This window comes from Octodon degus, unplaced genomic scaffold (assembly GCF_000260255.1).
Source record: "Octodon degus isolate 3935 unplaced genomic scaffold, OctDeg1.0 scaffold00055, whole genome shotgun sequence".
NCBI classification, from domain to species: Eukaryota; Metazoa; Chordata; class Mammalia; order Rodentia; family Octodontidae; genus Octodon; species Octodon degus.
Genome location: NW_004524631.1, coordinates 763,512 through 781,332, shown reverse-complemented (window position 1 = coordinate 781,332; position 17,821 = coordinate 763,512). Strand labels below are relative to the sequence as shown.

At 34.7% G+C, this 17,821-nt stretch overlaps 1 protein-coding gene across 2 annotated transcripts in view; it reads left to right on the top strand.

Moving 5' to 3' along the window:
* Positions 1-17,821, top strand: part of Naaladl2 (N-acetylated alpha-linked acidic dipeptidase like 2) — a 577,651-nt gene that overhangs the window by 539,951 nt on the left and 19,879 nt on the right. For both annotated transcript variants that reach the window (XM_023717797.1, XM_012515240.2), the window contains exon 3: positions 1,147-1,420. In XM_023717797.1, coding sequence (XP_023573565.1) covers positions 1,147-1,420 — 274 coding nt within the window. The remainder of the gene's footprint in view (positions 1-1,146; positions 1,421-17,821) is intronic.

Genomic DNA, 17,821 nt, shown 5'->3' with positions numbered 1-17,821 from the left:
AATGTATGCAGTGTGTTAATTATTGAAACTGTCCTACCAATTTGATTTGAAACTGTCTCATTGCTATTTGTTTATCAATAAAATTATGGCAAAAAAAGAAATTCAAAGCTAGTCCTTACAATTTAACAAGAACTTTTCTCAAAACTGAAAAAAAAATAACTAGGATGTATTATTATTTCCCATACTCTGATCGCTGGATAATTATCAATCTAACTCAGGACCCTCCGCTCACCAGGCAGATGCTTATGCCCCTGAGCTATCTCCTATGTTTGTGATTCATGAATAGACTAGATCCTCACCCAAATATCTAAATGTGAGAAAAAATAGCATGACAGGGAAAAGTAATAATATTAACATTAACATGTAATTGTTTCGATGGTGATATAAATTTGAAAGATAAATACATTGATACTCAAAAATGTAGCTAGTCACACTTTGGTTCTTCTCCATTTCAGCTATAAAATTTTAAAAATTATCTGATTACATTATTATTGCTAAATTCCCATGTTCAAATGTAGTGCACATAGACTTTTTTCTAACTTGTAAAATACCATAGAAAATAGTATCATTGCAGATTCTGAAATAAGTATAGGACCGTAAAAGGCATAACATAAATTACATGTAGGTTTGGCCATCTGTGTTTTGGTTTTCATATTTGCATGCTGAATTTGTTGCTCACAATATCATGTAATTTGTCATACAAATTGTATTCAGTGTGCTATTATTTTAAATAATGTAGCTATCTGTTAATCAATAATTTTATATGGAGTCATAGTAAGCATAATATAGAACACTCTCAACCAGCATGACACACACTTTTGGAACTGATTTTAAATGGATTATGAAAATGTTGATAGAAGGATTGAGACCAATAAGAGAACTAGTTGACATTAATCACACTTCTCTGCAGTCCCACAGAGCTTAGTTCTGAATTTAGGAAATTGATCCATCCTGTTTGATTTACTATAATTCTTTTCTTAGCCCTTACTCTCTACAACACCATAATTTTTATGATAGGATCCTGTCTTAGTCATTTTTCTATTTCCTACAGCATCTATTAATAATTGTTCACATAGTGAACTGTCACATCTCAGAAGAATAAAGATCTCTCCTCTTCTAAAGTGTGCTTCTACATTTTCTTTTCAGAAATTTGGTAGAACTCCATAAAAGAGAAGATGATTTGGAAATTTCAAAGAAGATTAAGGCTCACTGGACCTCTTTGGGGCTAGAAGATGTACAATTTGTGAATTACTCTGTGATGCTAAATGTGCCCGGCCCTTCACCCGGCACTGTGACGCTGAGCAGCAGCGGCCAGTGCTTCCACCCTAATGGCCAGCCGTGCAGCGAAAGAGCCAGAGCAGACAGCAGCCAAGATCTGCTCTACTCCTATGCAGCTTATTCTGCCAAAGGAACTCTCGAGGTAATACGACCATTTGTCTCTGTCATTTACAGTGAAATGGAATTAGAAAACAACAGCTTTCATCTAAATTGAGCTAACTGGCAAGATGTAACATAAAAAAGTAACCATTAAACATCCTCAGTCTGGAGGCACCAGGAAAGGGAAGGAAGATGGAAGTGGCCCTGATGCTTTTCTTGTCATGTTTTGAAAGTGAAAGCAGTTAGGAGAATTTAATTCAGAGGTGTTGAATATGGGACTGAGTCATTCACATTTACTCAGGCCATAAAGTGCAAGTTTATTTCACTTATAGTTTTGAAGAGGCCAATTTTAATACACTGATCTGTAGAGAAAGAATGGAAATGGAGGGGATTGGGTGTAGAGACTGTGTAGGCGCGTAGGAAATGAGGTGGAAAATTGATGCGATTATTCACACATATAAGACTTGAGAGACAGCACTTGTGCTTTCTTGATGGAAAACACATGTGATAGGGAGCCAGGTGCAGATTTTTCGTGCACCTTTGATGGGTTGGCTGGGTTTTGGCACTGTGGTGTGTTGGTACAGTAGTTAAGTGCAAGGCTATTAGAGCCACATGGATTAGTTTTAAATCTCAGCTCTGCAGTAACCCACTGTTATTTAAGCCATCCAGTGCTGAGATCCCATATCTCTGTGAGGAGAGTAGTAACAGGTCCAACTTTCTGAATCTGTTATGAGAATGAAACCAACTCATATGTGTTTATCTTAGAGAGCAGAGCATAGTCTATAGTAAGAATAAAGTACATTATATACAAATTTATTACTGATCACTAGTTTCCTACTTTTATAATTCTTAGTTAATACAAATAAAATGTTATGTTTCTGTTATAATGGCACAATTTTCTAAAATTATTATTTCTTATGCTTAATACAGGAAATATTTAGATCATTTAAAGCTATTTTACAGATATAGTCAAAATAATGTAATGGTGAATACTTGTTCCTAATATAAGCTTTTTTGGAGGGAATGGGAGACAGTAGGTGCAGCTTCACTTACGTTTCAGCACTGTTTCTACTCCTTGTTGGATTACAGTCTGACTTCCAGCAGTGCTGCGTAAAACGCAGTACAACCTTGAGAAATTTAACTGATAAGTTAGTTGGAATTTAATGTTAATTGTCTGTAGTATTCCCAGTGTAGGACTCTTTTAATTTGATTTGATTAATATACATTATTTCTGGTTGTCAGTATTGGAAATGAAACACACCTGCATATTAATAAAAATAGCTGCAGTCAGTATACTTTCCTTGGTTCAGAAGTTTGGCTTTAATCCAAGATCTGAAAAGTTACCAACATATTTTCTCTCAGACTCCTACCCTAGCCTAAGCCCCGCACATCTCTTGCCTTCTCTGCTGTCCAATGGGCTCAAATCCAGCAAGATATTTTGCTTCCTAACAAAAGCATGCTTATAACAGAACAACCACATGCCAGGCCCCTCTGGCTCATGCCTGTGATCCCTGGTGAGGCAGCAGGATCACTGTGATTTTTGAGGCTAACCTTGGCTACAAGGTAAGTTCAAGGCTAGCCTGAGGTGCAAAGTGAAACACTTTCTCAAAAGGACAATAACTAACTGAATAAATAAATGACCAACCACAAAAAAAAAAAAAAAAACAGGAAGTGCCTTGGATTTGCCCATATATACTTACCTTTCAGTTTATTCTGGCAAACATTGACAACTGCTTAAATAAGGTAATGCAGAAAAGTCACCAATCTACAACTTGTGTCCCTCTTTCATCAGGATGATCTTGTGTAATTATCTGTTGGCCCATTGTGCTAAATGAAGAATAAGATTGAATAAATTCTATAACATGAGTCCAGATACTTCAACATATTTGTTTGGTTCTTTATTCTCGTGCTGTAAATCGAACTCAGGACTTGTGCTTACTAGGCTGGTCCTTGTATCTCTAAGCGGTATCACGGACACCATGATATGAGTCCCTGTCTCTGATAGTTTTCTGTATTTTATCTTATCAGTTGTGCATGTTTAGTTTCTTTGTTTCATATAAAAAGCCAACTTTTTTTGGACATTCATTAAATGTCTGTGAAGTTGTAGTCTTTATTTGGTGGTAATCATCATTTGTGAATTGATTAAAGCTGCCATTATTAATTAAAAGGAGTTATAAAGCCTTTTAGAAGAAGTTATTAAAAGGGAGAATTTCGGGGAGGTGGCTCAGTGGAATAAGCGCTTCCTGCGCAAGCGCAGGGGCCTGAGTTCAATCCCCAGTTCCGCAAAAAAAAAAAAAAAAAAATTAAAAGGGAGAATTTAAGGTACAAATGAAGAAATATCCTCCATCTTTCAAATACTAGTCCTATACAGAAAGGATTATTTGGAGAACTAAAATTTGATTATGGATACAACAAAAACCTTGCATTTGAAGAACACAGTTTGAAAAATTAATCACACAAATTAGATGGAGTCATTGACAATAGCTATTTTAATAAATGCATATATAGTGAAAATCTATTAACTAAGTATATAAAAATTTAGTTGTGTGTATCAAACAACTGCAAATGATATTATTGATACTGATATTTATTTTATTATTTTATTTTTATTTTTGGCGGAACCAGGGATTGAACTCAGGCCTTTGCACTTGCCAGGCAAGCACTTATTCTACTGAGCAATCTCCCCAGCCCAATACTGGTATTTTAAAACTCAAACTCCATTAGGATCATCCTGCAAAGCAAAGTTTCCAAGAGGCTGGCGTACATGCATACAAACATTGGCATATGTTTTGTACACGTGTTTTAGAGAGCTAATGAAATTCACACATTATCATTAATAGGGCAGTAGTGATTGTCTTGCTTTTTTGTAGAGTTGTTCCCTATTGCAAATAAAGCTCATGTGCTTGTTGATACTGATTTGGGCATGTACCCCTTTTGATTTTGAATGTATTCTGTTTGCAAGTGTCTCTAGCAGGCAGGGCTATTAACACGTTCTTGAATTATTCTATTCTGATTGCCAGCAGAGCTCACTGCAACTTTAGCTTTTGACAAGGTTATTTGTAGCAGGGGAATGCCCCTTTTCTTTGAAGAGCTGTCATGTCCATTCATCACAGGACCGTTTTGTATAAGCTTCCAATTTGTGCTTTCTAGTAGCACTCTAACCAGCATTTGTGGTATCTAAGTTCTACTTTAAAAACCTACTTAGTGCCAGCATGATGGATGGTGTACTTTACTACTTCTTTGTAATTCATCGTGCACTAGAAAGGTGACATTGTTTACCCCATCATAATGACAGGTAGGTCAGTAAAAGGGTCCTAAGGAGAGTTGTCCTGTCAGATGCAAAATACATATTGAAATGGATGCATAAATAATTTAACAGGCATGAGGTTAGCTTTAGGTAATAAACAGTGATATGTATTCTTATAAAAATGTAAATATCTACTATAATATCACAAGGTTAAAGACACTGGTAGTGAGAGTTGGCATCTGGTTAATTTTCTAAATAGTACATATGGCCTTGGTGTAATACTCGTGCAATTATTTCTTTTGTGCCTTGTGAAACCAAGTCATATGCAGAAAAGTAAAGCACACAACTAATATTTCGTATACATTGGATTCAGTGGCATCTGCTATGTTCTACTTTTTGAGCAGCGTTGTTTTTCTTGTTCCCATACATTTTAGGAATATTGGATACTTCGCTTCTGCATAACATGCTTTTCATCTTAAAGGCAAAGCCAGATGATGCAATTTTATGAAGAAACATATTGTCAACAATTCATTAGGTGTGCATGGATGCATTGTTATTAACAAATTTATTACTCGCCAGTTCTCAGACAATGGAGTCCCAGAGCTTCCTGATCAGCTGAACAAATGTGGGTTGGTCACCTTGGTTCTCCAAAACTTACTGCTCTTCTCCATATAAAGGAATTAATAATAGTTCCTTGATGGAAAAATGATAAACATCATACAAAGTGTCCAGGACTTACAAAGTGCTCAAGAAGGGTTATTTGGCCCAAAGTAGATATATTTATATTGAATCAAATAAATAAATATCAAAACTGCATACTGAGTTTTGGAAGTATAAAATTTTATTTTATTTATCATGCCATCTGAATATAATCTTTCCATTGTCTGTTTAATGTACAGATATAGATTGTCAAGTAAAAATTTCTTTAACAAGTTTGAATAAATAAGACAATACATATAATACCCAGATTATTTTTTAACTAAACTGTAAACTCAAGGACAACAGGCATGAAATGTTTTATTCTTGAATGCAGAAAGATAAATCATGTCAAACTGAACTTAAAGAGCATCTCTTAATATATAATAGCCGACACTAACTAAACACATGAAATCTGAACAGTGTATTTAATATCTTGTCACAAAGTGTTAAAGAGAAACAACTCTTCACTGCAAGTAAAGCTTAGATAATTTATAATCTGATGTCTATTTGCTCATGATTAGCAAAACAATCTTTTTTAAAATATTTTCAAACAAAATTGCACTTATAAGTATTATGGCAGAAAGCAGAGCTACATGCATTTGTCTCTTCATGATGCCTGTGACAGGTAAAAATGTGAGAAAACTAAAGAAGTAGAGCAAAAATTTATTATTTAAATCTTGGGTGCCTGTGTTTGAAGATGAAGCTATTGTCTGCTTAAGACTGAAATGTAAATTTGGAACCATTTTTCAATAGTGAGAATGATGTGGGATTTGAATTTTCTCCTCTCTTCATTAATTCTGGTATTGTTCCTTTTTTTTTTTTTTTTCTTTTGGCAACAGGGTTCAAGTCTGAGATGAAAGACTGCACACGGATGTGTGTCAATGTCACTTTAAAATGTTGTGTATTGTCTTTGGTCTAGACAACCTTCTGTGTTAGGTTTCATGAGCTCTGATCGCTAAGCAAATAAGTAAGCAAAAATAATTCCATAATTGCAGCTTTTGTATTTGTTGATAATACCTCCAGGGTTAGGCCTGAGGGGCCTCTACTCACTGGTTTTCTCAGCACTCAGGAGGCTGAGGCAGGAGGATTGCTATGAGTTTGAGACCAGCTTGGGCTACATAGCAAATGAAAACCAGGCTGAACTAATCACATGGGGAGAATGGGTCTCAAAACAAAACAAAAAAGTCCAAAACTGTGGGTTTAGTTGGCATATATTTAAGTTATATTTTCTCTTTATTTAAATTGATAAAGAAATATTCACATAAAAAGAGAATTGTATGAAACATTATCTCTTGTTAAATATATTGGCACAGAGATAATATCTTCTGTTTGGGAAGAAAACGACAGCCAAACAATAAAAGTTGTAAAGCAAATGATAAATTTAACTGAATGGGTAAACTGTGGCTTATCTTCACTAGAAAAAAAATGAAATTTTTAGTGAAAAATCATTAAAAATAGACTTTTAATTTGACTAAACTTGTTTCTTTTTGTTATTTTTAATTTTATTTTAAAGAGTAAGAGCAAATTGCAGAAACAAAGACAGAAACATAGTAACAAACAATACATATGGTTCAGAATTTTAAAATAAAAATAACAATTTAAAGATGGTGGTGTTACAGATTTTCATCAAATCTGTTCAAATTAATGGATATAGGTAGACAAGGTTGGTCAAATAATTAAATACCAATGCTTACTTTCAATAAAACTTAAATTTTTTCTTGTCCTTTTTTACTTTTTAAAAAAATATTTTAAAGACACAACTTGCCAGACATTAGAAACTACACGTATTTAGAAGAACAAGATGAGAGGTATTAAACTGTGGTTTGTGTATTGCACTTTGCTGTCTTCGATCTACTGCTCAGATTTTAGATATTAGCATACAGAGTTTGAATAAATTTATTTTTAAAGATTCTAAATTACCATAATTGTAATTAATGAGAATTCTAGTACTTTTGTCTGATTTTATATACAGCATACTGCTACTGCTATAGAGTTAAGTGATAATAAAACTTCGTTAGCAAATGTAGCCTACATTCAATTGTTATAAAATGCCAGTGCTTGAATATAATCACTTATTAATGAGGTTTATCTCATTTAAGTAAATTTTGGAAGTTCATTTCAGAGTTAGCGTCATGGTCCTTCGGTTTCTACGCCATTTCAAAATACAAATTCAATTTATTTCTGGAGGAAAATTCTGTCACATAGTTCCTTGTCTTCCAAGAAGAATTCTGTAATATTAATTTTCTGTTCCTTCAACTTCCATCCTTAGTAAGTTGAATATTATTAATTAAAAGAAATACCTGCAGTTATTGATTTGTTATTCTTTATATTTTAATTTTTATCAAAAGATTGACTATATAAAATTTAGACAGGTAAGTCCCATTAGTATAACAAGACACACTCATTATTCAGCAAATACATAGTGAATGTCTTTTATATGCCAATCACAAGGGAAACTGTTAATTAAGAGCTCTTTGGACCCCATTACAAGCAGTTGCAAATCTAATAGGAGAGGCTGAGATAGGTAAGCAATACTCAAGTTGTGCGGGTTGATATTACTATGGATATTGGCATGTTATTTACACATTTAAAGTTTTAGTTTCCTCAGCTACAAAATTGTCAGATGTATTTGTCAAATAAAAATGTCCTGAAAAATAAACCAAAAACAGTTGATAAACTTTTTGTAGCCAAAGGTCCAGCTCTAGGGATATAAATGGTTCAGGTACTGATTTTATCTTCCATTATATCATGTCACAGTGGTTCTTTACACTTTAATTCTCATAACACACACACACACACACACACACCCTATACTAGGTTGCCTAACAGCTGGAATTTCCTGTGAAGTTCTTCCTACCCTGTATTACTGTGGCCACCCCATACCGTCTTTTAAAAATTATTTTTGAAATTAGATCATATTAAAATAAGTTTTGTTTTTGTATATTCCTACAAAGATATAACGTACTTTATTTTTACTTTTGCCCCCTTACCCTTACTGCCCTTCCTCTGCCCTCCCCCTTTCCATCCCCTTCCTCTTTTCTGTCTCTCTTTTCTACTTCTGCTCTCTTGCTGTTGCTCTGTTTCTCTTCTTTCCTTCCCCTTTTTTAAAAAATTCTATATTGGAGAGAAAACATGGAATTTTACATCCTGAGTCTCACCTATTTTTGTTTAACATTGCAATCTCCAGTTCCAGTTTTCAGCAAATGACATGATTTCATTCTTTAAATATATATATATATATATATATATATTATAATATGTGACATTATTAATAGTAGCAAATTCCATTATGTATGCGTGTAATGTTTTTGCCTATCGAAGTAATTTCCCATAATGCATACATACTATCATTTCTCTACCCATTCAACTGGTGAGTGTGTAGGGGTAAAGGAATGTTTTACACTGTTGGGAGAAGGTAAACTTATAAAAACTCTATAGAAATCAGCATGTAGGGTCCTCAAAAAACTAAAAATATGAACACCGTTTGATCTATCTAAACCACTCATTGGTATATTCAAGAAAGAATTAAGTCATACTACAGTGATATCTGCTTGCTCATTATACTCTTTCTCTCTGCTGCCTTTGAGCCACAAAGCTGGACGTTAGCTTTATCTTCTACCTCTAATTCACCAGTGTTTTCTGTTTCAGCCACCTATCAAGTTTATGTGAGAAATATCCTAGTAACATACAAGCATCTCCCTGGTGTGCTATCAACAGTCAAAACTTCTCATCCCTGCTACCAGTTCTATTGCATCATTCCTACTTCTGTCCATCACTCCCCAGTTCCTCATGAAGCACAATTCTCTTGGCCATTTGAAACAAACTACCCTGAGAATGTTTAAACCGTAGAAAGTAACCAATGCTACCGATCAGAAGTTTTTGTTTATCTGACCTCCCCCTGGGAGGGGGGTATTCATTGGGCATACAATGTCCTAGCACTCAGCAGAAGGCAGTAAACTGGATTGCCAAGAACCACATGACAACAGTACTGGAGCAGAGTACAGAGTGCAGTGCATATGCACCAGAGTCCACCACAGATCACCTACTTTGATCTGTAGCCAACAGTGCCAACCAAAACCAATAGAATTAACAGATGCACATAATGGCATTCAGATAGCAGGATCAGAGGTGGGTAGATGTATATTTTCTCAATAGAGCTAATAGAAGGCTAAGAGGAAAGATTTTTCAAGAATTCCCTCAAGAGTTTTTACGAGATAAAATTCTTCCTGGGCTGTATCTGGCTCCTAGAGTATTTGGCAAAATAGAATATCGATTGGTTTTCCTTCCATTTTCTCCTAAAACCCCTGGGACTGGCTGCCAGTACTGCCCAGAGGGTTTTTTTTTTTTTTAATTTTATAGAGTACAAAATAGTACTAAAACAGAAAAAATATAGGTGATACAGAATTTCACTTAACAAAGTAATATGACTTTCACAGTATTTGTTGTAATGCTTAGTGCTGCCTTGAGTTTAATGCCCAGTCCTCTTTCTCTGTCTGTCTGTCATTACCTAAAGAGTTGATTTGGGTACACATCCAACAGTTGATTTATGCCACATTCTTATCTCTGAATCAGTTGTACAGAGCTGTTATTGATGACTTGGATTTGTTTTGTATTTTGTACTAAACTCTTATTCATAGTTTTAAAGGAGATACAATGGATACATTTAAGCATGGGAAAAATAACAAAATTGCAGAAAATCTGATATTAGTATTAACATTCGTGGAAATGTAGAGCAGGAGTAACTTCTTTTGCATGGTTAATATTCTGTCTGATGTTAAGAAAGAATAATCTAGATCCAGTTTTTGTATCCTGTCATATTTTTCATGTCTAAGATTTGTCAAATTAATGGAGTGAAATTTGTTTTTCTATAAAACCCTTAAATTTCTTTTTTAGTAAAAGTTGATCAATAAATAATATAATATCACTGTTTTTCTACCCCACTTTGGCTGACATTTACCATCTGTTATGCTTTCCTTTATTTATGAACTTCCTAAATTTCTATCCCTTTCTAACTCCCATTCCTATAATAACTTCCTATTCAAAATCTAAAGTTTTACTCCTTAACATATCTGGTATTTGTTTATTTAATAGAATATTTTTCATTTTCTCAAGAACTTTGTACTTATTGATCCATAAAAATACCTGCCTCAGGTCAATGAATACCTTCTCAACATTTGGATTTGATGACTTTGGCAATACCTAAATTAATGCCTTCATTAAAATAATTCTTGATTCTCCTCTGTTACATTGCCCAAGCCTTATTTTCTCCAGGACATATTACAGGGGAAGGTTTTCTCAACATGCAATGTCTTTATCTTTCATTGTTTAGCAGTTCAGCAAAGCAGTATGTATTATTACCCATTTCACTCAATAGCTCAAATATGAAAATCTAGTTTGACACATATAATTGAAAAATGAAATAATTATCTTTAATACTATCTTTTTTGGATTTTCATAATTATTTCTCCTTTCTTACTACTTTTCTTCATAATTTTCATAATCATTTTATAAAATTATATTTTTGGCTTTTCATGACAAATATTGGGGGAGTTCTGAGGGAAAAGAAACCTTTAACTATTGGTGTAAGTGTAGACTGATGCAAGCACTGTGGAAATCAGTTTGGAGATTCATCAAAAAATTAGGATTGGAAGTCCCATTCAACCCAGCCATTTACCTGTGGGTATATTTCCAAAAGAATTAAAAGCATCATCTCACAGCAATATGTGTGCATCCATGTTTATAGCAACACAGTTTGTAAAATCTAATCTTGGAAACAGCACAATGCTCATCAACTGAGAAATTTAGAAAAGATGTGATTTTTTTATACAGTGAAGAACTGCTCAGACAGAAAGAAGGATAAATTTGAGACATTTCTAGGTGGATGTATGCATCTTGAAACCATACTCTTAAGTGAAAGGAATCATATACATATGTGTAATGATCATTTTCACTAGTGTGAGAAACTGAGAGTGTAAATAACAACCAAAGTGTGCAATAGGTATTGTGAAGAGGAAGAAATTATTCCAAAGAAAGGAATTTTGAAGAGGGGGAGGGGGAAAGAAGAAAGGGAAAAAAAATGATAAAAGATAAAATAAAAGCAAAGCTTTGTAAATAATGAAGGGAAGAGAGGTTAAAGAGAGGAAAGGAGGTTGGGAATAAAAGAGGAATCAAGATACATCATATATAGGAACAACTTCTCCATGATTCATATGATCATTACATACACCCAAATTATAACATTACATGATAAAAAGTTTTAAAAATTACTCTGTTGATTAATAGAAGTGATTAAAAAGTATTCAAGATGTACCAATTTCCCATCACTGGGACAAAATGCCTGATACTTCCAACTTAATGGAGTAAGGTGTATATTGGCTTATAGCTTCAGTGGTTCAGTCCATGGTTTTATGGGTCCATGGCAGATATGGTTCAGTGCAAGGCCATGGCAAAAGTAAACTGCTCAACTCAGGCAAGCCACAAGCCAAGCAAGAAAAGATGAGCCAGGAAGAGGAATAGGCATTTCCTCATCTCAGTCCTAGGGATGCAGCTCCCTCGACCAGGTACCACCTTCTAATGGCACATTCAGGTATGAGTGCATGAGTAGGTTAACCCACTCATGAGTATAGTGCCCCCATGATTCCCTCACTTTCCCAAAGCTCTACCTATGAACATATGAAGCTTTTGTAAATTCCAGATCTGAACCATAACACCAGGTGATTGTTACTTTTTATTTTTAAAATTGTTTTTTTGGCTACATTTAGATATACATGATGATAAAATTCATATGGAATTTGTAGCTCAACATGATATATTATGATTTTTTAAATGTATTTAGTACAGGGTCTTAGGATCTCACTACACATCAGACTCACAGTAATTCTGTTTTCAACCTCTCATGCCCTGGGATTATAGGCATGTACCACCACACTTAGTCTCAATCACTGTCTCAGCACACCCTGTGGGCAGGGATGGCACAGCACACTGGGGATCAAACCCTGGTCCTCGTGTCTGCCTAAACAGGCACTTTAGTCCGCTGAGCTATCTGGCCAGCTCTATATGATTGTTTTTTTTCCTCCACTCCCTTCAGCTCCTATTACCTTCCTTATTTATAAAATCTTTGTTTCTTTTCCTTCCATTCTCTTTTTCTTCCTTTTCCCTTCCTTCCTTTCCCTCTCCTAGCTCCCTACTTCCCCTCCCATTTGAAATTTTCCTTACTTTATATGATATGATATTATATTATATATGTTATATATAAGTCATATATATATATATATATGAAATTTTATTATACTTATATATTTTGGTCTTGATTTACACTTTCAGCTTCTCACACCAGAGAAACCATGCAATATTTGAACATGTGTGTCTGATTCATTTCACTTAAGAGTACAGTCTTAAATTGAATCAATTTACCTAGATATGTCTGAAAAACATCCTTCTTTCTGGCTGTGAGAGACTACATTGTATTAAAAAACACATGTTTTTCATCCATTCCTTGGTTGATAGGTTTTTTGGCTATTTCCAAGATTTAGCCACTACAAACTCTGCTGCTATAAACATGGGTGTGCATGTATACTGTGGAATGAAGTTTTTAATTCTTCTGGGAAGAGTCCAGAAGGGAAAATTGCCATATGGAATAGAACCTCTGGTTTTAGTATTTTTAAGAATCTCCACAATGATTTCCACAGTGGTTGCACCAGTATGCAATCCCACCAACAGCAAAGAAGTGTTCATTTTTCCTCACAGCCCCACCAGCACTTGTTAATGGTTCATTTCTAAATAGTAAATATTTCTGGAATGAAATAGAATCTTAGTGTTCTTTTAATTTGCATCTCCCAAATAACCAGTGAAGGGGCAGGTGAGATAGCTCAGTGGAATAAGTGCTTGCCTGGCAAGCACAAGGGCCTGAGTTCAATCCCCGGTTTTGCCAATAAAAATAAAAATGACCAGTGATAATGAACATGACTTTATATATTTGTTTGGCATTTCCACTTCTTCATCTGAGAAGTCTCTGTCCATTTGAGATGCTCCTCTTTGGACTGGGTCTTTAAATTTGAGGGATGTGACTTTTTCAGTTCTTTATATAATCTAGATACCAGTCCTTTGAGGAACAGCTGTCAAAAATGTCTTTTTGCTCATTTGGTGATTTCTTTTGCTATGCAAAATCTTTTTAATAAGATGAGATCCCAGTTTTTTATTGTTTTATATTTTTTGTGTGACTGGTGTTCTGTTCATAAAGTCTTTGCCTATGCCTATGCATTTAAGAATCTTTTACCTATTTTATCTCGCAGTAGGTTTTGTGTTTCTGTTTTAGTATTTAGATCTTTGGTCCACTTACATCTTAGTTAACTGCACAGTGTAAGATATGGATCTAGTTTTAGTCTTTGGCGTGTGAAAACCAATTTTTCCAGCATCATTTAATAAAGAGGTCATCTTTCTTCCAGTGAAGGTGTTTGACCTTTTTTGTCAAAGATTAGGTGACTGCGTTTGAAATTGTTTTTGCATGTTCTAGTCAGTTTCATTGATCCTCAGGTATGTTTTTGTTTGCCAGTGTTATACTGTTTTATGGCTTTTAAAGTATATTTCCATGTCAGGAATCATGATGCCCCCTACCTTGAGTTTAAACAAGAACGAAGGATATTTTTCCATTTTCTGATAGTTTCTTCAATCTTCTTTTTCAGAATATTATAGTTTTTCTTTTTCTAATTTCTTAAATTATTTAATTCATTTTTTCTGTATTTTACAGAAGGGTCTACAGGGTGTGCAGGCTATCACCACAAGATTGGACTCCTACTGATTGGACTCCTATTGACAGCCTCCCAAGAGCTGGTATTACAGGCATGCACCACCATCCCCAGTCGCAATTGCTGTCTCAGTGAGACCAGGGGGCAGGACCAGCTCTGCAGTCCTGACGATTGAACTCTTGGCCCCTGTACCTGCTTGTAGGCACTTTAATCCACTGAGCTATTTGTCCGGCCAGATATAGTTTTTCAATGTAAAAATTATTTACTTCCTTTGTTAGATTCATTCCTAGGATTTCTTTTGCAGATGCTCTTACGAAAGGTGTGACCTCTCTTTTTTTTTTCAATAAGTTTGTTATTTATGTTATTTTTTGAATGTTGGACAAAGAATTTAGATGAGTCATCATTGTCTAAGATGCTATTCATTAATTTCTGGAAAACATTCCCTTTTCCCTTTCTTTTTTTATGTAGTTAGTATAGAGTCTACAGGGACTCACTACACAGACTACACTCATAGTCATTCTCCTGTTTTCAACCTCCCAAGTGCTAGGATTACAGGTGCACACCAACATGCCCATTCTCAGTTGCGATCTCTGTGCACCCCAGGGGCAGAACATGTATGACCCTCCGGCAATCGAACCCTGGCTGTTGCACTCTGTCTAAGCACTAAGCAGATGCTTTAGTCCACTGAGCTATCTGGCTGGCCCTAATTTTACTTTCTTAATGTAGTGTGTAGTATTATTCTACAATCAGTGTATTTTGTCCATTGAAATTGAATTCTAGCATGATTGTATTTCACTTTGTTTAAATTACTGTATTACAATCATTTCAATTTTTTATTCTTTAGATACACATTGTATGTTAGATCATGAAACTAAAGGCATTTTATAAATATTAAGGTATTAATATGTACTAATATGGGTCAATATTAGAAAGTCTGACCTATCTTTGCTATTTTGCTATTTGTACTATTAAACTATGGTCACTGTGCCACTAAGCATCGCATTTAGTGTATAATTTTAGAATATATATATATATATATATATATATATTCACTTCAGGAAAAGTAAAACTTACTTAAATATTTTAATACTAAATTTATTAAAACATCATGTGATTAATACAAGTTACCTTTGTCCTCTACAGTTAGAGGAGGTATTCAAAGTGGTGGCTATAAACTTCCAGACTTTCATTAGTATAGTGAAACTGCTGCTTGAATAACCTTGGCTATTGAGATTCCTGCACACACATTTTCAAATTTTTCTCTAAGGGCCAGACTGTAGGGATTTTCTGTGATGTATATCATCCTGGAGGATCCCTTATAGATAAAAGTTTGCAGTGTTAAATCAGGAGAACCTGCATGGAACTCAGTTGCACCTACTTGTCCTAGCCGATGTCCTTGCAAATTCTCATCCAGATAAGCTCAAATGTCTCTGTGGTAGTGTGGTGTCATGCTGTCTTGTTGAAAGAAAAATTCATCATTTCCACAAAGTTCATGTATAGCAGGTAAGATGGATGTGTATAGAATGTCTAGGTACACTTGACCTGTAATGGTACCTTGAAAGAAAAATGGTCCTATTAAACCTCTTGCTGACATTCCACACCAGACATTGACATGAGGGAAATTGACTGCTTTGTCCACATGCATGTTAGGAGTTTCTGGGGCCCAGCAAACACGATTCAGTTGGTTCACTTCTCCAGTCAGCTTGAACTGTGCTTTATCAGACTATTTGCTTTTCTTCATTAACTCCACACCCTCACTACCATGTGGTGTGTTAAAACCACTCATAAAACTCTGTTCTTTGACCTGAAGGATCTTCACTGATTATATGCAACAAACCTGGTATGTAAACCTTCACTTAGCTGTTTTTAGGGATGTGCCTGTGAGCTTGGACAGACTTCTGTGGTGGGCATGTGAAGAATTTCAGCACTGTGGCTGAGGAGCAGCACTGGTTGCTATAGAAGGTGTGCTGGATTTTGTACTATCCACATCACAGTGTATCATGTTTTTCAACTTAATCAGTCTGAGAAATTACCAGGAATGTTGGAAGTTGTGTTTCAAATTCATACCTCTGTCATCACTGTACTTTGGTGGTATTCTCAAATTTGAAATCCTACAGTAAGATGGTCTTACATTTCTCAATTGATAAATGTACCCCCACCATACTGCCACTGTTGTTTACGTCACTTACTGATATTAGTCACAAGGGTAATGCCATGTGTTAAAAATACATCGTACTAGTTTTCTCTTCCTGAAATGTATGAGCATATATTTTTGACTTTAGATAAATAGATAGGTAGATAGATAGATACATAGATAGATAAATAGACAGATAGACAGGTAGATAGATATTACAGTAAATACATACCCATTTATCTGACTCTTTACAATAAAGACAAATATATAGATTCTTATGATTTCTACCGGATTCTTTATGGTGTATTAATGTAGTTCTCTAGCTAGTGTCCCCAATAAACAGCTGCATGTCTGTTTAAACTGATAGTTTTAATACTAGACAAGTTATGAAACATTTTAAATATTTTTGCTCTTTATACTAGCCCTTATCTAATTGGCCTTGATTAGCTGAAGCAATATTTTGAGTAAGAGGGTGACAAGGTGATTAACTAGTGATGTGTGTCACAGGAGTAGGAGGAGGCAGCACAGCTTTTCATGCTTGAGTGCATTGTGTTCTTCATGGTAATCTAAATGAGAGCCCAGGATTGGATTTGAAATCAAAAATACTAATGAAACTCTAAAAAGTCTCTGAATTTTGAGCTTCATGAGACTAATATTTTTGCAATATTAATATTGTTCAAAAAGGAAAGGAAATAATGCATAATTATTTTGATTCTAAAAGATTATATCAACATAACCAATTTAATTTGAAAATGCTTCAAAATTATTTTACACACAATAAAAGTAAATTTTTACATTAAAAATTTCTTTAAAGAATTGTTTTCAGATTAGTAGTACATTTGATGACATTTTAGTCTGTCCCCAAAAATGTTTGCGTTTACCATTTCTGAATTTGAGTAGAAAAATTACTGTTTCAGACAAAGCAAGTGTTTTAAACATTCTGTATATTCTAAATCAATCAGAAAGTAACTTGGAGAGTTCAAAGTGATTGATTTGGTTGAAAATGTCAAGTCTGAAAAATTTCAAACCATTAATCATTTCATAAGCATGGATAATTTTTGTTATGCTCTAAGGTGGAGGAGAAACCTGCACTGGAATGTTTCCAACATATGACAAGCGATCCACAACCAGGTGCCTCAGGGACAGTTACTTCCAGTGATTGTTTTATTATTTAGCTTAGCCAAGTATAGAAAACGAGAATGCTCCATTTCAGTTTTTCTTCTGTTGATTCTACTTGCAGTCATCTCACCATTCACACACAAGAAGAAGTGCAGCTTCCCTACATGTTATGTACCTAGGAAAGCATGTAATCCCACATGGTTATGTCATTAAAATCTTTACAGGTAATGATATTATGAGAAGGCAAGAGCAAGGTTACGGTGTTCCTACGAGTCTCAAATTTTCAGTTGCTCCTTGGAAAGAATATAGGGTGGTTTTTTTCTTCCCCCTAAAATCTTGATATTCATAAGTCACAAAAGAAGAGAATGCTGAGCTTTGGGGCAGTGGATTCCCTAGCTGGTAATTCTATAAGCAAATTTTCTTCTCTTTGGCCATTATATTTTTTTTATTTTATTTACTTGAGAGACAGAGAGAGAGAGACAGAGAGAGAGAGAGAGAGAG